The sequence below is a fragment of the Aegilops tauschii genome, chromosome 3, assembly GCF_002575655.3.
Source record: "Aegilops tauschii subsp. strangulata cultivar AL8/78 chromosome 3, Aet v6.0, whole genome shotgun sequence".
NCBI lineage: Eukaryota > Viridiplantae > Streptophyta > Magnoliopsida > Poales > Poaceae > Aegilops > Aegilops tauschii.
In genome coordinates, this window is record NC_053037.3 from 489640596 (window position 1) to 489664817 (window position 24222).

A 24222-nucleotide genomic window follows, 5' to 3' on the forward strand; every position below is an offset into this window, starting at 1 on the left:
TAGTTCTCTCTAGTCTATTTGGTTTGGTTGAGTTGTTATTATTGTGTGTCTTCTATTATGTATCATAGGATCATGTGTTAATTGTTTGAGATGACATCTGATATTGCCATATGTGAATATATGAATAAAAACACTGTATAGTTTCTTTGAGCCAAGTCCCATATTACATCAAATTTTGAACTCCATATTTTTCATTATGCACTGCACTGCTTTTGATTCTATAGAAAAGTAAGTGTACAATATCTGGTCAATCAACTGTGGTTCTAGTTCAATATTGGTCAGTTTGAATACCATTAATCGACCACATGACTTGTCGACTTTTTAAGAATAATAACTTTCGCCATCTAGCAACTAGAAGAAATTTTATAGATGATGCTGAACTAGGACTAGAGCTAGAACAGATCTGGAAGAAAGTGATTATTCCTTTTTACAAATAATAAGTTTTTGGAAAATACTCCCTCGAATTATGATCCAATTATTCCTGTGCACTTGCAGGACATCAACAAGTCATTTGCATATCTCAAGAGACAAAAGAGACTCTAATATTTTGTGGGACGATGAAGGGAGAACAACCGGCCAGATTTATTTTCCAATATTTCCGGAGCAGAAAGTTTACAATACAACTGAACTAGCCAACAAAGGCCAAAACACTATTGAAACAACATTTTTTTACAGAGGTACATAACATAAGAGAACATGAGTGGTTTGTTTTACCATATGAGAAAGTTATTTGCATAGCATAGAAAAAATAGGTTGCCTCATCTTCATTTATCAAACCTTGGCCTTACGTCACATGTTCGGTTGGGAATATGATCTAGAGGCAATTATGGTGATGATTATGCTCCCATGTGTCCATGATTTACTAATATTGTCCTTCAATATCATCTTGACATAGGTTGGTGAATACTTTAGTTTTTGTGAAATTCTTTTTAGTATGATGTTATGATAACAATTCCTAGCCATTGAGGATATGAGCGCACATATTCGAAGATTAGCATATCATTTGTTGATGACCTTGTTCGTAGGTCGCGAGTATATGTGATATCAGTATGATAATAAGACTTGCGTTGGTAGAACATAGTGTGTGACATACCTATTTTGAGATGTAGTGCGAATTTTGTCATTTGTTGGTCTAAAGTATAGTGTATATGCCATGATCTACACCTGAGGTCACCATACATTCTTGGGATGTGAATACTGAATAGGCCTTCTTAGGGTCTATCAACACTTGTTCGTACCTGAATAGTCATAAAGGTGATTTTAGAGCTTGCTGCCAAGCATTCCGCAAGGCATGGCCGACTAAGATAGGATTTTTCCCTCAGAGAGATGACTCTTGGGCCTCTCGATTGGCTAGACTAAAATGATGCATGGCTGTGTAGCCAAGTTTAAGTGCTAACCTTATCGAGGAATCTATATCATGAGTTCCGGAGATGTTGAGCCGCTCGACAAGGATTCTAAATACTCACAGTGGGTTCGGCAACATATATCTTGAGGCAGCATATGACACATTGTGAGGTTCTTCTACATGACTTTGTGAGCACTTGTGAGTTGGCACATCCTTCTAGGGGCCACTACCAATTATTGTCCATGTTAGAGTAAGTCAGAGTTCGAGTAGTGTACTTGAGCCTGACTAGGTACTCGAGGGTCGATTGAGTTCACGTAGGCCGCTGATGACATGGGTAACTGATCAAGAACATATGGGTTCACACACTTAAGGGGGCAACCCCCACTCTGATTCGATCTGAGTAGATAAGTGAATGAAGTCATGTTGGGTTAGGGCCGTGCTAGCCAGCTGATCTTTTTAAAAGATCGGCCGGATCACGAGCCATCCGATCGATTCTTTTCATCTATTTTCCCGATCGTTTCGCTTAGCTACTTTCCTACAACAAGGCCTTTGTTGCAAAATATTCTTGTAATAAGACCCTTATTACAAAAAATTGTAATAGCATCTTCGGTTTCTTCTCTGTATTCCTGCAACAATAGCCTTGTTGCAAAAAAAGTTGCAACATAGCTCATGTTGTATAAATGTCACCTTTCCTAACCTTTTTCCCGTGGCGGGCTAGAGACGGTCCGCGACCCGACCGAGAAGGGAGAGCATAGATGAACGACACAGTGGTTGTGGCCGCTGCCGGCGTGACATGACGATAACAAGGTTGGGGCGCTCTGCGCTGGTGTGTTGGATCTTGCCGGATTAGTCGATCTAGTGGCGGGGAGGCGTTTGGCGGTGGAGCCCTGACATGGAGGCGCTCGAGCGAAGACGACCTACAGACGGGGATCGACTAAAGGGTCGAGGAAGGGACGGCTCCGGCGACGTTGACAAGGAGGAGAGGAGGCGCGTGGTGGGGTCGGGCGACGTCGCCGGTGGTCGCCTGAGATTGGCCATCGTGGGGCGCATCTCCCTGACTTGGCAGTGGTTGTGGATGGGGCGAAGCAACAAGTAGGCAGCTAGATTGGTCGGTCTGCAACACGCCATGTGTTGCGCTCCACTGTTTGCAACAAGGCCGATGTTGCAAAAAAAACATGTGCGATAGGGAAGGGTGTTGTACGCCGCACGATCAGACACTAATCGGAGAATGTCGACGAGCCCGATAAATCTGCCGGCTGATTTGAAGTGTTTTCCGTTAGGTTATATGTTTGGCGGCCCATCTAAGAAGATCTATATAAATGGAGAAGTATGGATTGGTTAAGAGCTTCTTGATTGATTGTCTGATAAGGGATTTGGGAAACTCCGGCTATCACCAACTCCACACCCAAGTCTTGTTATCGAATCTAGCAATCTGCGATGTTATGTTCCGCCTCATACACATGAATAACTTGTAGGCATCACTTCTATGATGCTAGGACAAACAACACAAGGGACACCACGAGGACACAACACCGACGCTAGTCATCATCTCTACTTCTGCTGGGTCTGCATCTAGTGGTAATCTTGTGGTATATAATAGGATGATATTATTGGTTTACGTGGTAGAAAAATCTTTTTTACATTAGTCTAGCTTACCTGAATCCCGATTGGTTCCACAATGTGCACTAATATGTTGAGCACATGTTCGAATGACAAAACTACCTTCAAATCAAATGGAAACCCTTGAGATGATGCTGACGTGGAACCCTTCTACACCTAAATGACCATAAAAATGGATGGAAGGGGGAGCTTACTTTTGGGATGTGGCTGGGCTAATGGGCGTTGACTTTAAGATATCGCTCCACCAATCTATGCCATCTGCAAAAAAAGAGAGGGGGAAACTAGTGAGTTAATAATGTGCTTTAAGGAAATGCATAGGTCCATCAAAAAGACTAGACCGAAGGCTTCTTGGGCAACATATTGAAGAAATTGTGAAGATTTGGATCATCGCCTTTCAAATCTTTTATATCTAAATAGCTAGTCTTCTGTCTTCGCTGCCCTATTTCTCTCGACATTCAAACATGTCACCCTCAGCAGGCAATATGCATGAGAGAATACGCACCTGAACGGGCAATGATGCATAGAAAAAAAGTCTACTCAACATGCAAACATGCATGATAATTGTCATTATATTATGCCATTTATATTTAATACATATTTTTACAACTATACAACAATCAGACACAATAAATCATATGTATCTTTAGTTTAGTACTCATACTATTACTCCAAATATTCATGTTCAATACAATCAAATCACATTGAAATATTGCAAACATTCTCACAACAACGCGTCGGGGTATCATCTTGCTTAACTAAATGTTGCATCACAAAAAAAAACAACTAAATACAGACACATGTGACTCTATTCTTTTGGAGCTTTCTCCTTCTTGTCAATATTCTACGGCCTCATCCTACAATGTATAATTTTCAGAGCAACCTCGACTTGTATGAATGACACCCTTCGTAGATTTGCGAAATTGTTTCCATGTGTTAATCATCCAAAAATCATGTTTGGATGGCCGATTGGCTCGAACGAAGGTACCTGTATTTGTTGCCTTTGCTCCTTATGCAAAAGAATGTCAGAAAATGGTGGCCAACCTCCTTTTTCGAATCCCTTTAGGCATTGAGAATTTGGCACATGACTAAAGATTGGCTAGGGCACACTTGTGCTTATATGCTCAGTTTTTTCCCGCCGAATACCCATCTTTGTACCGCATTGTTCGTCATAAGAACGATGCTCTTGCGCATGTGCTCAATTCTTTCCCACCGAATATTTCTTTCAGGTGGGATTTAATTGGCCCCCGTTTTATGTCATGGCAAAATTGTTATCCCGTTTGGTTTCGATTAACCTGATACAATGGCGGGATGTTTTCCACTGGAACCTCACTACATCTGGGTCCTTCACAGTTGACTCTATGTACCATGCGCTCATGCAGTCAAAGGTCCCAGCGGATAACAACATGAAATTTTGGAAGTCGAAGATTCCACTAAAAGTTAAGATTTTCATGTGGTATCTTCGAAGGGGAGTTGTGCTAACGAAAGGCAACCTCGCCCATCGCAACTGGTAAGGAAGCAAGAAGTGCATCTTTTGTACTCACGATGAGATAATTAAACACCTCCTTTTCCGGTGCAAGTTTGCGCGTTCTACACGGTCAGTGCTACTTCTTGAGCTTGCGTTGGTTTTTCCCTTGAAGAGGAAAGGGTGATGCAGCAAAGTAGAGATAAGTATTTTTTTTCCTCAGTTTTAGAACCAAGGTATCAATCCAGTAGGAGATAACGCACAAATCACCAAATACCTGCACAAACAATCAAACAACTTGCACCCAACGCGATAAAGGGGTTGTCAATCCCTTCACGGTTACTTGCAAAAGTGAGATCTGATAAAGATAGATAAATGATAAAGTAAATATTTTTGGTATTTTTGGTTTATAGATCGGAAAATAAAAGATTCCAAAATAATAGATCGGAAATTTATATGATGGAAAATAGAGGCTTCTCTCAAGATAGCAAATAATATGGTGGGCGAACAAATTACTGCCGAGCAATTAATAGAAAAGTGCAAAGTTATGACGATATCTAAGGCAATGATCATGAATATAGGCATCACGTCCGTGTCAAGTAGACCGAAACGATTCTGCATCTACTACTATTACTCCACACATCGACCGCTATCCAGCATGCATCTAGAGTATTAAGTTCATAAAGAATGGAGTAACGTATTAAGTAAGATGACATGATGTAGAGGAATTAACTCAAGCAATATGATGAAAACCTCATCTTTTTATCCTCGATGGCAACAATACAATATGTGCCTTGCTGACCCTACTGTCACTAGGAAAGGACACCGTAAGATTGAACCCAAAGCTAAGCACTTCTCCCATTGCAAGAAAAACCAATCTAGTTGTCCAAACCAAACCGATAGTTCGAATATAATTACAAAGATATCAAATCATGCATAAAAGAATTCAGAGAAGATTCAAATAATATTCATAGATAAGCTGATCATAAATCCACAATTCATCGGATCTCGGCAAACACACCGCAAAAAGTATTACATCGAATAGATCTCAAAGAACATCGAGGAGAACATGGTATTGAGAATCAAAGAGAGAGAAGAAGCCATCTAGCTACTAGCTATGGACCCGTAGGTCTGTGGTAAACTACTCACGCTTCATCGGAAGGGCAATAGAGTTGATGTAGAAGCCCTTCGTGATCGAATCCCCCTCCGGCAAGGTGCCGGAAAAGGTTCCTAGATGGGATCTCACGGGTACAGAAGGTTGCGGCGGTGAAAAAGTGTTTTTGCAGATGCCTCTGGTGGTTTGGGGATATATGGGAATATATAGGTGAAAGAATTAGATCAGGAGGCTCGGGGGGGGGGGGGGGGCGGGGGGAGGGGGCACAAGGGTGGGGGGCACGCCCTACCCCCCTGGGCACGCCCTCCGTCCTTGTGGCCGCCTCGTGGCTCCTCCGACTTCATCTCCAAGTCTCCTGGTTGTCTTCTGGTCTAAGAAAAATCATCACGAAGGTTTCATTCCGTTTGGACTCTTTTTGGTATTCCTTTTCTGCGAAACTCAAAAACAGGAGAAAAACATGAACTGGCACTGGGCTCTAGGTTAATAGGTTAGTCCCCAAAATAATATAAAATAGCATACTAATGCATATAAAACATCCAAAATAGATAATATAATAGCATGGAATAATCAAAAATTATATACGTTGGAGACGTATCAGTCAGTCATCCAACTAGCGTCAAATTTGTATCCGCCCATAAGTGTTGCCAATATTTTTGGTCACTAGTTGGAAGGTATTCCAAATAGGTTCAGAACACTAACAAGGGTGGGAGCGTATGCCTTATTATGGTCGATGTGGCTATGTAGAAATGATTTGATTTTCAATGGCAAAAACTCTACTCCTTTGCAGGTAATTTTTTGTTGTACGCACTAGTTCCGTACGTGGTCTATGCTACATCGAACGGAGTACCAACCGTTATTCAAGATGGTGTGTATGCGGCTGGAGCAGGTGGCTAGGGATATTTTCACCCAACATGCATGGGTGGCAGCATAATTTCCAGATCGGTCCACCACCTCCTTAGACATAGGCATAGTGTTGGACTTCTACGACTTTACTGGTGCCAATATGTTGTTTTTTTCTTATGTCGGACTGTCTGAGAATGGTTGTGTACATCTTAATTATGCAGAGACCGGATGTTACTCATTATACTTTATATTCGCTTGATACAAGATTTTAAGTTAATAATAACATCGCCCTTTATCTAAAAAGGGCACACATGGTACATGAAAGAAGAATGCGAAAAAACATGTCATCGATGCTTGGGCCATATTTATCGGAGGAAAAAGTCTTTTCTTCTAATTTATTTCCGCATGATGTACTATGTCAATTTCTTTCTTATTTGCCGCATCGAGGCAAATCTTTCGCCTCAAGTTCATTTTTTTAGAGTAAAATGCATCGGATCATCATATTTGTGTCGAAAGCTCACTATGGTCGCTATATACGCCTTTTAGTGATTATATGGTCACTGAGTATAATCACCAAAAGACATATATATTGACTATGTTAACCGTATATATTGACTATATTGACCGTATTCTTGAGTATGATGACCAAAGTAAACTTTGGACAAAGTACGGTGACCGCCGACCGCCGATGCATTTTACAGGGTGCTTGAAGCTACGTATACGTTCTGTCCGGCACTCTGTCGGGACAGGAAACATAGGAGTTTCGGTTCAGTACGGTGCAGCGTTTGCGATTTGAACGCAGCCCGTTTCACTAATCTGTCCGAGTAAATTAAGCAAGGAAACAACCCACCGCAGACGGAATTTTTCTACCCTCAACTTTACTTAACCGTAACCATTCTACTACCATAGGTAATTAAATTCAGATGCAGAAGCGGACGTGAGACGGCACGAAAGCCACTAAAAAAGCGTCCATGACGCTCCGTCAAGACACTATAAAATCCAAACATGCGCCATAGCCACCACAAAGCAAAACACAGAGCACGTCTCCTCACTAGTCTCCACCGTTTCCTGTACAGGCACGCACCGGTTGATCCCAGCAATGGCGAGCCGTTCTCTCACTCCCTTCCAGCTCACCACCACCCTCTTCCTAGCACTCCTTGCCACGTGCCACGCCGGCAGCATCGCCGTGTACTGGGGCCAGAACGACGGCGAGGCGTCGCTGGCCGAGACGTGCACCTCCGGGAACTACGAGTTCGTCATCCTTGCTTTTCTCCCGAAATTCGGCAAGGGCCAAACGCCGCAGCTCGACCTTGCCAGCCACTGCGACCCTTCCTCCGGTGGGTGCAGAGGGCAGAGCAAGGACATCAAATCGTGTCAGGGTCGTGGCGTTAAAGTCCTGCTCTCCATCGGCGGCGGCGATGGTAGTTATGGCCTCTCTTCTCCTGGCGACGCACGGCAGGTTGCCTTGTACCTCTGGAACAACTACCTGGGCGGTGCATCCTCGTCCGTTCCCCTGGGCGACGTCGTGCTCGACGGCATCAACTTTGACATCGAGCAAGGCAGCGCCAAGTTCTGGAACGATCTCGCCACTGACCTAAAGAATTTGGGAAAGAACGGAGGCAAAACCGTATTGCTGAGCACGGCACCGCAGTGCCCATTCCCGGGCGAATGGGACGGCGGTGCGATCAGCACGGGGTGCAATTCTACAACAACGAAGAATGCCAGTTCAGTGCGGGAAGGGGGGCATTCATGGACGCGTGGAAGAAGTGGGAGTCAGTGCCGGCTGGGAAGATCTTCTTGGGGCTTCCGGCCTCCAAGGACGCGGCGGGCACGGGGTTCATCCCTGCCGGCGAGCTCACTTCGCGTGTGCTGCCGCTCATCAAGGACTCTTCAAAGTACGGTGGTGTCATGCTGTGGTCCAAGTTCTATGATGACCACACAGGCTACAGCTCCGCCATCAAGAGCGATGTGTGATAGTCTCTCTAGTGTGTTTTGTTTGGCTGAGTTGTTATTATTGTGTGTCTTGTGTCATGTATCATACGTAGGATCATGTGTTAATTGTTTGAGATGGCAACATATACTACCATATGTAAATATATGAATAAAAACACTATGAATAAAAACACAGTATATTTTCTTTGAACCAAGTCTCATATTACATCAAACTTTGAACTCCATAATTTACATCATGCACTACACTGCTGTTGATTCTATAGAAAAGTAAGTGTACAATATTTGGTGAATCAACTGTGGTTCTAGTTCAATATTGGTCCCTCGGTTTGAATACAATTAACCGACAACATGACTCCTCGACTTTTAAGAATAATGACTTTCGCCATCTTGCAACTAGAAGAAATTTTATAGATGATGTTGAACTAGGACTAGGACTAGAGCTAGAACTAGAACTCACTAGTAGAAAATTGACCTTTCATCCGGAGCACTAGTCCCGGCTGGGTTTGGGCCCGGAAGTAATGTGAGCATTAGTCCTGGTTTCAACGGTTAGAAGCGGACGGGGGCACGTCTAGGATTAGTCCCAGTTCAAATGAGACCTCCAGTCCCGGTTGGTGATACCAACCGGGACTAAAGGGGTTGCGGCAGGTTGGGGCCCCTGCGAGCACCTTTAGTCCCAGTTGGTATCACCAACCGGGACAAAAGATATCCCTATATAAAGCTGCTTCGTCCAGCCCGAGTCCAAGCTTTCTCTCCTCTCTGTTTCCTTCCCCAAGCTCGAGTTCATCCTCCATTTTTGCCAAGATTTGTCAAGATTGGAGGCACCCCATCTATCCAAGGGTTCTAAAAGTTTAGCAACTTCATCCTTTCATCTCTCATTGCTAGTTTAGCTCGTTTCATGCTCTATAGTATAGTGATTTATGGGTTTTAGTTTGGGAGTAATTATGTGGGAGTTTATTTGATTTATATGCAATTTGAGCTCAAATTAACTTCTTAGTTTGCATATGTGTAGGTGTGGTTTACTTAGTGCCTTCTCGTCCCCGTCCTCACCGCCGTCGATCGCCCACGCCGTCCCGTCGCCGGCACCACCTTGTTGAGCCTCTTGTTCTTATCTTTTTTGTAAAAAAAATCTTATTTGTATGATTTATATAGTTATTTGTATAATTTTCTTACTTGTATGATTGTTTGTTATATATAGTGCCATGGTTTTGATATCCGTCCACGTCGGCCCTCGTCCGGTTTATGATTCGGATGCGGTATATTATCTTTTATAACTATTTGTTTTATTTCGTGTTTATGACAATTATGCCCATCAAGTTGACATAGGTATTTTCATCTAGGAGGTATGTGAACCGGAAATTGCAACCGACCCTCTTGTCGAGAAGTTAAATTTAGTTGAAAAAGAAAATGATTATTTGAATTATTTTTTTGAAAAGAATTGCAGAAGAGAAGATGAAATTGGAGTTGTATGTTGCCAATGTCGTCGATGATCACAAGATCAAGATGGATGCAGTGCGCTTGAAGATTAGAAAGATTAGAAAATATGCCATTAATAAAGAGGCTTGGTATCATTATGATGTTGGATCAATTATTACCTTAGTTGCGATTTTGATTGCATCTGTTGTTGCATTTAAATGCTTTAGCTAGATAGTTGTATGATGTTTTATGAGAAGTATGTATGAACTTTATGTATATATTTTTGCAGTAATAACATTTGGTCACTACTCTACTTTGGTTTTAATGTGATGAACTTGTATTAATTTGATCACTTCGATGTTGTGTAATGAAGATGAGCCGGCAATGGATGTACGATGACCGACGCTCTCCCGAGTTCATTAATGGCGTGCATAATTGTCCGCGTGTGGCTGGGGCAAACAAGCGGAATGGTTTTATGTGTTGTCCATGTGGTGTCTGTAAGAATGATAAGGATTAATCTACCTCAAAAATCCTTCACAGCCACCTGCTTCAGTCCGGTTTCATGTCCGGCTATAACTGTTGGACCAAGCACGGAGAAAGAGGGGTTATAATGGAAGACAATGAAGAAGAAGAGAATGATGACAACTATCCTATGTTCCCTGAATACGATGGTACTACAATGGGGGAAGCTGAAGAAGAGGCATCAGATGAGCCCGCTGATGATCTTGGTCAGGCCATTGCTGATGCAAAGAGAAACTGCGAAAGTGAAAAGGAGAGATTTGGAGTTGGAGCGCATGTTAGAGGATCACAAAAAATTGTTGTACCCAAATTGCGAAGATGACAAGAAAAAGCTGGGTACCACACTGGAATTGCTGCAATGGAAGGCAGAGAATGGTGTATCTGATAAGGGATTTGAAAAGTTGTTGAAAATGATAAAGAAGATGCTTCCAAAGGATAACGAATTGCCCGACACTTATAGAAGCTGTCAGAGAAAAAAGAAGCAGGATGCAGAGCGGCTTCAGAAGGTAGAAACAAAGAACGAGGAGTTGGAACACATTTTAAAGCGGCAGCAGGAGCAACTGCACGGAATTAGCCAGCAAATGGCGTCTACACGACAGGAGCAAGCAAATCCAACATTGGATAGTACCATCCCATCTATGCGGAAAAGCAGCGTGGGTTCCACGGGGGTCGGGCCAATGATGCACTGCTAGCTCTCTACCCCATGGATGATGTCAAAGAGAGGACAAATTGTGAGCTACACCAAAAAATGAAGAACATATCCATGAAGGTGGCGGCCGGCTTTGCTTTACCAAATGCACCTGAAGCAACCATCCATGGCAATCCGATTCCAGCTGGGTATGCTCGTGTCGGGGTGGATGAAGTTCTGTCGGGATATGACTCACTAGAGCTTGACATTCCTGGAGGTGAAGGGGAGCATACACTGGCAGAAGTCATACATGGTGTCATTGTATGGAGAAAGGAATGCATCGTGTTTCCAAACTCGGCGTCAAGGCCACCGACTCCTCCGAGTAGCAATACACCTCTAAGTCCACCCCACCTCGAGAGGGGCCCCAGCGTGAGTCCACCATATCGATCTACGCCGCGTCAGCCGACTCCACCCCCTATGTCCCAGCAGTAGGGCCAAAAGCGGAAGAAAGCATGAAAGAAGAAAGCCAACGACGAGCCCCCTGCCAAAAAGAAGTTAGCTTACGATATGACTGATGGGGAAACTAGAGTGGTCGTGGTTTCCGTAGGGAAGTCCCATTTTGCACCAAAACCGCCCCCACCGCCAAAGGAGATAATACCTACGAAAATCGTAAAGCACTTTGTGGACTTTCTTGAGCGACCCCGGCACATGTGGAGAGTAGTCCATCAGACTATGACCGCTCTATTAGGAAGTCATATGAGGAACAAATGCAGCAGTCGAGACGTAGAAGTAGTAATAAAAGCGGGAAAATAGTTCCCCAGCTCGGAGAACAGGCAATGCAATCGATCCCCCCGCTGAAGGTGATTACCGATAAGGTAACCGGCGCTACTAGAGACTTTGGTATCAGTGTTGATCAACTCCTGGGCACCAAGGAAGTCCCCGTGGCTGATGTAGCATGGCAATATGTCCCCGGGAACCCTCTGGTCAGTCCTGAGCAGGTCCTCCAGCCCCCGGCGCTAATTCGCAACCACGTGGAGGGCCCTTAGTCCCGGTTGGTGTCATCAACGAGGACTAAAGATCCTCCAGCCCCAGCACGCGCTCGCGGCCACGTGGAGGGACTTTAGTTCCAGGTTGTGGCCAACCGGGACTAAAGAGTGGGGGCCTTTAGTCCTAGTTTAGTTGTCCCGGTTGGTGACCCGGGACTAAAGGCCATTGCCAACCCGGACTAAAGCCCCTTTTCTCAATAGTGGCTAGAACTACAAGAAAGTTATTATTCATTTGAAGAAGAATAACTTTTTGGAAGATACTTCCCTGGAATTGTGATTCGATTATTCTTGTGCACTGGCAGGACATCAACAAGTCATTTGCATATCTCAAGAGACAAAAGAGACTCTAATATTTCATGGGATGATGAAGGGAGAACAACCAGCCAGATTTATTTTCAAAAATTTCTGGAGTACAAAGTTTACAATACAACTGAACTAGCCAACAAAGGCCAAAACATTATTCAAACAACAAAAATTATATATGTGTGTAATATAAGAGAACATGAGTGGTCGTTTTACCATATGAGAAAGCTATTTGCATAGCATAGACAAAATGGGTTGCCTCATCTTTATTTATCAAACCTTGGCCTTAAGTCACATGTTCGGTTGGGCATATGATCTAGAGGCTATTATAGAGATGATTTTGTTCCCATGTATCCATGATTTACTAATATTGTACTTCAATATCATCTTGATATAGGTTGGTGAATACTTTATCTTTTGTGAAACTCTTTGTTGTATGATGTTATGATAACAATCGCTAGCCATTGAGGATATGACCTTGTTTCATAGGTCATGAGTATATGTGATACCAATATGATAATAAGACTCGCGTTGGTAGAACATAGAGTGAGACATACCTATTTTGGGATGTAGTGTGAATTGTCATTTGTGTTGGTCTAAAGTATTGTGTTATGCCATGATCTACACCTGAGGTCATCATACATTCTCGGGATGTGAATAGACCTTCTTAGGGTCTATCAACACTTGTTCGTAACTAGATAGTCATAAAGGTGACTTTAGAGCTTGCTGCCAAGCATTCCGCGAGGCATGGCCGACCAAGATAGGATTTTTCCCTTCGACTTGGAGAGATGACTCTAGGGCCTCTTGATTGTCTAGACTAAAAAGATGCATGGCTGTGTAACCAACTTTAAGTGCTAACCTTATCAAGGAATCTATATCATGAGACCGAGCGATGTTGAGCTGCTTGACAAGGATTCCAAATACTCACAGTGGGTTCGGCAACATATATCCCGAGGCAGCATATGACACATTGCGAGAGGTTGTGAACACTTTGTGGGTTGGCACATCCTGCTAGGGGCCACTACCAACTATGGTCGAATTTAGATTAAGTCAGAGTTCGAGTAGTGTACTCGGGCCTAACTAGGTACTCGAGGGTCGATTGAGTTTACATAGGCTGCTCATGACATGTGTAACTGATCAAGAACATATGGGGACACACACTTAAGGGGACAACCCCCACTTTGATTCGATCTGAGTAGATAAGTGAATGAAGTCATGTTGGGTTAGGGCCGTGCTAGCCAGCTGATCTTTTTAAAAGATCGACCGAATCACAAGTCGTCTGATCGTTTCTTTTTTTCTATTTTCCAGATCGTTCCGCTTATCTACTTTCCTACAACAAGGCCTTTGTTGCAAAATATTCCTGTAACAAGACCCTTGTTGCAAAAAATTGCAATAGTATCTTCGGTTTCTTCTCTATATTCCTGCAACAATACCCTTGTTGCAAAAAAAGTAGCAACATAGCTCATGTTGTAGAAACATCACCTTCCCTAACCTTTTTCCTGTGGCGGGCTGAAGACGGTCCACGACCGGGACGAGAAGGGAGAGCGCAGATCACCGACGCGGTGGTTGTGGCTGCTGCCTGCGTGACAGTACGATAACAAGGTTGGCGGCGCTCTGCGCCGGCGTGTAGGATCTCGCCGGATCAGTTGATCGAGTGGCGGGGAGGCATTTGGCGGTGGAGATCCGACATGGAGGTGCTCGAGCGTCGACGAACTACAGGCGGGGCTCGACTGAAGGGTCGAGGAAGGGGCGGCTCCAATGGCCCTGACAAGGAGGAGAGGAGGCGTGTGGTGGGGCCGGGCGACCTCACTGGTGGTCGCCGGAGATCGACCATCGGGGGGCACATCTCCCTGACTTGGCGGTGGTTGTGGATGGGGCGAAGCAACAAGTAGGCAGATGGATTGGTCGGTCTGCAACATGCCATGTGTTGTGCTCCGTTGTTTGCAACAAGGCCGATGTTGCAAACCACATGTGCGACAGGGAGGGGTGTTGTACACCGCACGATCATGCACTGATCGGACGGTCGCGAAGACTGTCAACGCGTGCGTTAACTCTGCCGGCTGATTTCAAGCGTTTTCCATTGGGTTATGGGTGTTGCGGCGCATGTAAGATGATCTATATAAATGGAGAAGTATGGATTGGTTAAGAGCTACTTGATTGATTGGTTGATAAGGGATTTGGGAAACTCCAGGTGTCACCAACTCCACACCCAAGTCTTGTGATTGAATTTAGCAATCTGCCATGTTATGTTCCACCTCATACACGTGATAATTTTAGGCATCACTTTTGTGATGCTAGGACAAACAACCAGAGGGAAACCAGAGGACGCAACACCGACGCTAGTCATCATCTCTACTTCTACTGGGTCTGCGCATCTAGTGGTAATCTTGTGGTCTATAATAGAATGATATTATTGGTTTACGTGGTAGAAAACTCTTTTTACATTAGTCTAGCTTACCTAAATCCTGATTGGTTCCACAATGTGCACTAATATGTTGAGCACATGTTCGAATGACATAACTACCTTCAAAATCGAATGGAAACCCTTCAGACGATGCTGACATGGAACCCTTCTACACCTAAATGACCGTAAAAATGGATGGAAGGGGGAGCTTACTTTTGGGGTGTGGGTGGGCTAATGGGCATTGACTTTAAGATATCACTCCACCAATCTATGCCATCTGCAAAAAAAAGAGGGGAAAACTAGCGAGTTAATAATGTGCTTTAAGGAAATGCATAGGTCCATCAAAATGACTAGACCGAAGGCTTCTGGGGCATCATATTGAGGAATTTTTGAAGATTTGGGTCATCGACTTCCAAATCTTTTATATCTAAATAGCTAGTCTTCGGTCTTCGCTAGCCTATTTCCCTTGACATTCAAACATGTCACCTCAGCAGGCAATATGCATGAGAAAATACATACCTTAACGTGCAACCATGCATAGAAAAAAAGTTTACTCAACATGCAAACATGCATGATAATTGTCATTCTATTATGCCATTTATATTTAATACATATTTTTACAACTATACAACAATCAGACACAATAAATCATACGTATCTTTAGTTTAGTGCTCATACTATTACTCCAAATTTTCATGTTCAATACAATCAAATCACATTGAAATATTGCAAAACATTCTCACAACAACGTGTCGGGGTATCATCTTGCTTAACTAAATGTTGCCTCGCAAAAAAAAAAAATCAACTAAATACAGATACATGTGGCTCTTTTCTTTTGGAGCTTTCTCCTTCTTGTTAATACTCTACGGCCTCATCCTACAATGTGCAATTTTTAGAGCAACCTCGACTTGTACGAATGACATCCTTCGTAGATTTGGGAAATTGTTTCCCTGTGTTAATCATCCAAAAATCGTGTTTGGATGGCCGATTGGCTCGAACGAAGGTGACCTGTATTTGTTGTCTTTGCTCCTTATGCAAAAGAATGGCAAAAAATGGTGGCCAGACTCCTTTTCGAATGCTGCTAGGCATTGAGAATTTGACACATGATTAAAGATTGGCTAGGGCACACATGGTACATGAAAGAAGAATGCGAAAAAAACATGTCATCGATGCTTGGGCCATATTTTCGGAGGAAAAAGTCTTTTCTTCTAATTTATTTCTGCATGGTGTATTATGTCAATTTCTTTCTTATTTGCTGCATCGAGGCAAATCTTTTGCCTCAAGTTCAATTTTTTAAGAGTAAAATGCATCTAGTCATCATATCTGTGTCGAAAGCTCACTACGGTCACTATATACGCCTTTCAGTGATTATATGGCCACTGAGTATAATCAATGAAAGGCATATATATTGACTATATTAATCGTATTCTTGAGTACGATGATCAAAGTGAACTTTCAACAAAGTACGATGACGGCCGACCGACAATGCATTTTACTCTTTCTTTTACAAAGCTGTCGAGGGTGCTTCAAGCTGCGTATACGTTCTGTCCGGCACTATGCCGGGACAGGAAACAGAGGAGTTTCGGTTGAGTACGGTGCAGCGTTTGCGATTTGAACGCAATCAGTTTCACTAATCTGTCCGAGTAAATTAAGCAAGGAAACAACCCACCGCAAACGGAACTTTTCTACCCTCACCTTTACTTAACCGTAACCACTCCACTACCGTAGGTAATTAAATTCAGATGCAGAAGCGGACGTGAGACGGCACGAAAGCCACTAAAAAAGCGTCCATGACGCTCCGTCAGGACACTATAAAATCCAAACATGCGCCATAGCAATGACAAGGCAAAACACAGAGCGCGTCTCCTCACTAGTCTCCAACGTTTCTGTACTAGGCTAGGCTACTTGCACAGCCACGCGCCGATTGATCCCAGCAATGGCGAGCCGTTCTCTCACCCCTTTCCAGCTCACTGCCACCCTCTTCGTGGCACTCCTTGCCACCTGCCATGCCGGCAGCATCGCTGTGTACTGGGGCCAGAACGACGGCGAGGCGTCGCTGGCCGAGACGTGCGCGTCCGGAAACTACGAGTTTGTCATCCTCGCTTTTCTCCCGAAATTCGGCAAGGGCCAAACTCCGCAGCTCGACCTTGCCAGCCACTGCGACCCTTCCTCCGGTGGATGCAGAGGCCAGAGCAAGGACATCAAAGCGTGCCAGAGCCGCGGCGTTAAAGTCCTGCTCTCCATCGGCGGCGGCGATGGTAGTTATGGCCTCTCTTCTCCCGGCGATGCACGGCAAGTTGCCTTGTACCTCTGGAACAACTACCTGGGCAGTGCATCCTCGTCCGGTCCCCTCGGCGACGTCGCGCTCGACGGCATTGACTTTGACATCGAGCAAGGCAGCGCCAAGTTCTGGAACGATCTCGCCACTGACCTGAAGAATTTGGGAAAGAACGGAGGCAAGACCGTATTGCTGAGCGCGGCACCGCAGTGCCCGTTCCCGGATGAATGGGACGGCGGTGCGATCAGCACGGGGCTGTTCGACTACGTGTGGGTGCAGTTCTACAACAACGAGGAATGCCAGTTCAGTGCGGGACAGGGGGCCTTCATGGACGCGTGGAAGAAGTGGGAGTCAGTGCCGGCCGGGAAGATCTTCCTGGGGCTGCCGGCCTCCAAGGACGCGGCGGGCACGGGGTTCGTCCCTGCCGGAGAGCTCACTTCGCGTGTGCTGCCGCTCATCAAGGGCTCTCCAAAGTACGGTGGTGTAATGCTATGGTCCAAGTTCTATGACGACCGCACGGGCTACAGCTCTGCCATCAAGAGCAACGTGTGATTCTCACGAATATGTTCTCCCGAGCAGTGTGTTACATGTGGGTATCTTTGTAAGTACGATGTTATTCTTTGGTCTTTTCATCTTTGTGCTAATGTATTTGTGTGCGCATATTCTTTGTCCATATCTCGAATTTGTTACCGGAGGTGTGATTCTTGTGTTGGAATTAGACGTTAGTGTTGTTAGCTCATCATTGTTTCTGTGACATGTCGTATGCAGTACGGAAGTGTCAGTATTTTCACCTTGTGAAATTAGGTAAAGAGTTTGATGTATCCAGTAGTAGGGACTCGTACGTGCTTATATATATGCAAGACGGGTACAAGAGATTACATTTGGTATATGTTTAACTTGGCTCCTAAGACATATATACAGAGAGAGAGCTGTATTTGAACACAACCAAAGCACCCTCCCCCTTGTGTCTCTCTCCCATGCAACACCAGGTGGAAACCCTAGTGTCGCCTCCACTAGACTCCTCCTTGCCCTCTTATCGTCGCTGCCACTGGCCTCCACTACGGGGCATTCTCTTTTGTTGGCGGCGGTGGTCGGCTCGCCGGCATGCATGGCTGGGCTTGTGAATCTGGTCTCGTGGTGGTATTGTAGCAGCTAATGTGATTTGGTTTTGCAGCTTATGTGGCGGGAGACACTGGGCATAGATCCGGTTGATCTCACAATAGGCTTCACGCTGACTTGGTGTCGTGTTTGTGCACAGGAGCGGGACTCCAAGCATGAGGAGGCGCAACGGCGCTCTTGATCTCGATGTCGGCGTGGACGGTGGCTCGAGGTGTCTCCTGTCATGCAAGCATGGTGGACCGTGGACGATAGCAACGACATGTTTGGCGGCATACAAGTGTCCAGAAGCTTGAGTAGTGTTGATTGGTCGGCTTGGCCGGCCGCACTGTCAGCGAGAGAGGGAGTTCAAGGTGAAACCCCAACTTCGACTCCAATGATAGTCGGTGACGATATTTTTGATGTCGTTCCCTTGGAGGTGTTGTTGTGAAGCTCCAACGACCCACCATCATGGCCTTGTGTTTTTCAGGGTGAAAAGTCAAGGTCTGGCCTTGGCTAGAATGAACTCTCGTTCAGGCAGCAGTCTTAGAAAGTGGCGTTCATGGACTGGGCATAGTGGCACATATGTATGATTTTTAGTCCTGTGCCAATTTTTTTTTCTCTAACGGAATTACAAGAAACTCTTGGCGAGAGGTTAGTTAGAAAATGAGAGGGGGGGGAGGGGGGTGGATTTGATTTTGAAGCAGAGGGTGGAAGCAGAGCAAGATGACAGCATAATACATACACATTTAAGGTTTCGACGGAGCAAGTAACAACATAATCCCAACAAATTTAAGGTTTCGACGCGGTCATTACATGTTGGTAGCACACGCTACAGACCTTGACATTCCTGCATGTTTAAGTTTCATGATATTGGCCACAAGACACCCACATAGGTCCAGGTCTCCTAGTCGGGCCTAAAATGCTCTGAGCTGAAATTGTATGGCGATCTTCACAAGCTGGAGCTAGAAGCCTTGAAGGTGTCTGGCTCGTGCTTCTCCATCAGAACCGTGAGAGCGGCATCGAGCTCCTTCTCGAGCTCCACCTCCTTCTCCATATACTCTCTCTTGAGCTGCACCTTCCTCTTCTCGTGTGCCTTTAACAGTTCGTCCCTTTTGGACATAAACTCCTCCACGCCCTTAGCCTGGCAATCTATGAAACGCTGCACTTCCTCCTTCCTGCAGAGGGTAAGATGGATTAAAAACGATAGCGTTTCGCTATTTTGAGATGGGTACGAGAAGCCAGTAATACATGGCATATTGATCAGGAGAATTCTATCCACAAACACACATTTGAAGATTATATCCTAAAAAAAAGATTGATCTTGCCGTGTCAAAAATGGAATACGGGTGTTCCATCAAAAAAAAATTTACACCCCAAGAGGAATCATGGACTCGGTCATATTTTGTGACGCAGACTGACAAAATAGAATCATCCAGTCAAGTACCAGTTACGCACCTAAGCCTGCGATTTTCGGTAGTCCCCGAATCCACATCATACTGTCTAGCCTTTGCACGCTCCTCCTGCAGTCTCTCCTCATATTCACTTTCTTTCTCCTCCATGGCCTTGTAAAGGTTTTCTATCTGGTCATTGAAAAACTTCTCCTGGGACGTCATCTGCAAAGTGTAGGAAACACAAGGTGAAAAAAGGCGATGAAATCATAACAAGGAAAAGAGCAACACAAGACAAATTGGAAAAAATCTGTATTGCATAGAAAAAAATTGGAACCACCAGGAAGTTTCAATCTAATGTTGGGCATGCCTATCTTATTTCAAGTCATTGGCATGCATAGAGTTTGGAAATAAATGGTATGTTTAATGTTCATATGCAGGTTCACAAAATTATATATATGAGAAATATATTTGCTATATCCATATTTTCGTGTTTTGAGATTTGCATGTTTTCATAACTTTCATTGCGGCGCATCCACATTTGACACCTTAATAAAGTCAAATTCAGAACAAGGTCAATATTGCTTAGATGTAACTATCACTCAACCACTAATACTCAATGGCTGACATGCATATACATGTATTAGTTCGACCTAAATATGGATTGCTTTAACACGGACAGTTTAATGCTGCATAGTGCCGAGACATAAATAATGCAAACTTTAAATTAATTAATACTGTTGTATACACCCGTAGAGATAAGAAAATCTGCACTCAGTCATATACTGGTGTAACCGTTGAGAAACCATTACCTCTTCCTCATGCTCCAAGTGCTTCTCTTTAATCCGACGCATGAGCACCTTATTCTCTTCACTAGTCTCTCGACATTTCTGAGTGACGACACCAAGCGATTCTTCTACAGCTTTAGAGTGCTTCTCTGTCTTCACTACCCTGTTCTTCATATGATTCAGTCGCTGATTGTCTAGACTCATTTGTTTCATACCTACCACTACCATTTCATTATAAGATCTCATATCGTATTTCAGGCAACTTTTTCCTGAAAATATAATAAAGCACTTATGTTAAAAGTATAGTACAATAGGCAATGTACTGCCTCCGTGAAGAAATATAAGAGCCATTAGATCACTAAGTAGTGATCTAAATGCTCTTATATTAGTTTACTGAGGGAGTATCTGCTAAGAGCATCAGCTAGTATTGAAGGTCATGTTCAGTAGATGCATAACAGATTGTGTGGGTGATACATTTTTTTACAGTGCTTCAGTGTGTATTGAACTTGCAGGCCACGTCTTCATAATAAACAGAATAAAGCTGCCTTTGTTTCTTCTTACGGATGTAATTGGCTTCTTGTTACTAATAGCTTTTACTAATATAATGTGACCAGGCCCTTGCCATTAGAGAAGGTATCCATATATAGTATACACACAAAAATGATACAGATGAGCTATGAATTGCCACATAGATGCAGAATCTATGCATATTATATGAACAAACAACAAAGGATGCCATGATCAGACAAAAAACTGCAAATACATAGGTGAACAGAGAGGGTCAGGGATCTATCCCTCTTCTCCAAATTATCCCAAGCTACCCGTTGCATATTGGCTTCTACTACTAATATAATGAAGAAAACATGCCATCTGAACAATCACACGATCATAATGCAAATGCTACCAAGCCCCAAAAGTTAGTAATCGAATACATCGGAAAACTTAACAGATCGGGTGTATTCTGCTTCAAATACACGTTCTGAAGTTCGGATGAGGTCCAAGTATTGTCAATTGCGAAACATAAATAAAAATGTCAAGTTCCTTCATAAAGTTAAGATGTCAATGCAGGAAAGAACAGAGAAATATGCAGCTTGACAGGTGTATCATGTTGCATCTGCAGCAATTATCATTGGTGGCAGAGAATTTAAGGCTACAAAATTTCAGCATCAAACAGGTATTTACCATATAACTGAGCAATCGTATGGAAGCAAAAGCATTAAATGCATGAAAAGAAGTTAAACAGTATACCTGGGTGGTGCTTATTGAAAATCTCCATATCTTCTTTGTTGGCTAAGAAACCATATAAGAGTCTTTTTCCACCAGGTAAGAACCGACGCTCAGACGGAGCTTGCCATGCTTCCCTGTCTGTTCTTTCACCGACGAAGTGCTTATGCAGACGTTCAGCCTCCATATAACCCACGGCAGAGCTTTCAAATATTAACACACTCATGCCACGGTGCCCACCTGGACCATAGGCATGTCGTGCTTTGATTGCATCGTATTCATGGAAATATTCTAGAAGCTCTTCATTGCCCATGCCTAACCACTAGAGAGCATCAAAGTATAGCAATGTCAGAATACAATAATCATCATCGCTGATCATTGAAAGATTATTAAAGAGATGTTCTATTAAAGTGCAACCAACATATTTTTCGGGACAACAATTCAAAAAGTGTGGAAAACATAATTGTAATCAAAGTTAAATACATGTAGAAAATGATGTCGAAAACATAATTATTAAAGAGATGTTCTATAGGAACCTGGTACAGGAATTGATCTCTTGACTTACATGTAGAAAATGGTGTAAACATTCGATGGAGTGGTAACTGAACAACAACCATATTCTTGTGCTCATTTGTGGATTAATTTTATACCGACGCGTGCCAAAACAAAGCTAAATACCAACTGAGACCATAACTACTAAAACAAGCACTGACACCATGGTTTTTGCAAAATTTAAGACAACGGACCCTTATCTGTATTTTGCCTATTTTGGTGCAAAAACATACTTATTTTAATTTAATAATTTTATAAGAAAATATATAATTGTATCACCCAATCTCATTGCTAAATTAGGATAGCACATATGAGGCTAATAAGTACCTTCCAGTTTCCATTTAGCTTACGGATGTGTCAATAACACAGTTTCTGTTTTTGCTCAGTAGCAGATAAAGTGAAAATGCCAAATATGGTACAAATGCCAACAAGTACATTAACAGCAACAAATATAAATAAATGAATATGTAAATTTGTATACTTGATAAATTAATGATGTGGTATGCGAAGAATCTTTTCTACGAGTCGGGCTAAGCAAAGCCAACGTAATAGTGTACCATAAGGCACATACATGAAAGTGCAACGGATTCACCAACTCTACCATATCAACACAGTAGAAAGACATATTTGTATTTGATGTGGAAGAGGTTCATGACCAGAAGGAAGAAAATACATCACCTTGTCATCATTATCTTGTTCCAGTAAAGTGTTCATGACAATAACCATTGGTGGCCATACAATCTCGCGATCAGTGCTTCCTCGCAATCCTTCCCATTTCCCAAATTGCTCACCAGGTGGTAGCAGCGTAGTTCCTAACTCCTGTTCTAGCAATGTGGCAAATTCTCTGTGGAGCTTAACCCTTCTAGAGCCCTTCGTTCTAGCATGTCTCACTAAAGATTGTAGCCCATTGAACCAATCAATTGCCCCAGGTCCATTTTGGCATGCCGGACAATGCCATGGCCTAGTCTGATCATGTATTTGCTCCTCATTTAAAGTATCAATGAGTTCAAAGAATTTCTTGAACCATTTATTCTTTTTTCGAGTCTCGAAACTTTTTTCACTTTCATCAGAATCAGTCTCCTCGCTCATATCATCATCAATGTCATCATCTGACAAATCCTCAACTTCAGAACTGTCCTCAGGGTCAAAACTAGATGAAGGAACATCGTCCTTATTACTTTCAGGGCCATATGGATGAGACCTGGATGACAACTGCGAACCATTTGCCAGAGCTGGCCACACAACTGGATTTTCTCTCAGATATGTTTGTGATGATGGCCCCCGATTGTCTCCGGCAGCAGGCCTACGATCAGAAGGTTGAGTTCCATAGTTCCTCAAAGGAAGTGAAGATCCTCCACTGCCATTGCAAGCTTGCCATGCTGTAGTATGTGAAGCATTTGAGGAGGAGACTGATGGTGGCCATTGTCCCCTCCCAGGTGCCTGGCCTGATTTCTTCTTCCAAACCTCCCCTGGATGTAGGACATGATTATGCAATCATGATTAGATAGAACAATCGATACATATTTTTCAGAACAACAATTCAAAAAGTGTGGAAAATTTAATTGTAAATCAAAGTTTTACTATAGGAACCTGGTACAGGAATTGATCTCTGGACTTACATGTAGAAAATGGTGTAAACATTCGATGGAGTGGTAACTGAATAGCAACCATATTCTTATGCTCATTTGTGGATTAATTTTATATCAACGCGTACCAAAACAAAGCTAAATATCAACTGAGACCATGACTACTAAAACAAGCACTTACACCATGGTTTTTGCGAAATTTAAGATGGCAGACTCTGTATTTTGCCTAGTTTGCTGCAAAAACATACTTATTTTAATTTAATAATTTTATAAGAAAATATATAACTGTATCACCCAATCTTTTTTTGAGGGAAGCAGCAGGACTCTGCATCACCCAATCTCATTGCTAATAAATACCTTCCGGTTTCCATTTATCTTCCAGATGTGTCAATAACACAGTTTTTGTTTTTTCTCAGTAGCATATAAAGTAAAAACGCCAAATAAGGTACAAATGCCAACAGGTACATTAATCGCAACAAATATAAATATTGCATAACTGATAAATTAATGATGTGGTATGAGAAGAATCTTTTCTTCGAGTTGAGCTTAGCAAAGCCAACGTAATAGTGTACAATATGGCACATAGAGTGGTGCTATCGATGTAATTTCTTAAATAAAAGATGATTTCTTGTAGTAACGAAGAGAGTCAGGTATCACC

The 24222-nt window shown here is 43.2% G+C and overlaps 2 protein-coding genes and 1 pseudogene across 2 annotated transcripts; 2 read left to right on the forward strand and 1 right to left on the reverse strand.

Moving 5' to 3' along the window:
• The first annotated feature begins 7483 nt into the window (after window positions 1–7483).
• LOC109751121 (acidic endochitinase-like) lies at window positions 7484–8358 on the forward strand (annotated as a pseudogene).
• An 8125-nt stretch (window positions 8359–16483) lies between these two features.
• On the forward strand, window positions 16484–17480 carry LOC109751122 (acidic endochitinase-like). Its single transcript, XM_020310026.2, has one exon. The coding sequence runs from the start codon at window positions 16587–16589 to the stop codon at window positions 17478–17480; it is 894 nt and encodes a 297-aa protein (XP_020165615.1). The 5' UTR covers window positions 16484–16586.
• Window positions 17481–18778: 1298 nt separating this feature from the next.
• On the reverse strand, window positions 18779–23157 carry LOC109751115 (protein SUPPRESSOR OF GENE SILENCING 3 homolog). Its single transcript, XM_020310023.4, has 5 exons — window positions 22657–23157; window positions 21451–21748; window positions 20227–20471; window positions 19482–19639; window positions 18779–19201 (listed from the first exon to the last, which is right to left on the reverse strand). The coding sequence occupies exons 1-5, from the start codon at window positions 23065–23067 to the stop codon at window positions 18976–18978; spliced, it is 1338 nt and encodes a 445-aa protein (XP_020165612.4). The 5' UTR covers window positions 23068–23157; the 3' UTR covers window positions 18779–18975.
• Window positions 23158–24222: the final 1065 nt, after the last annotated feature.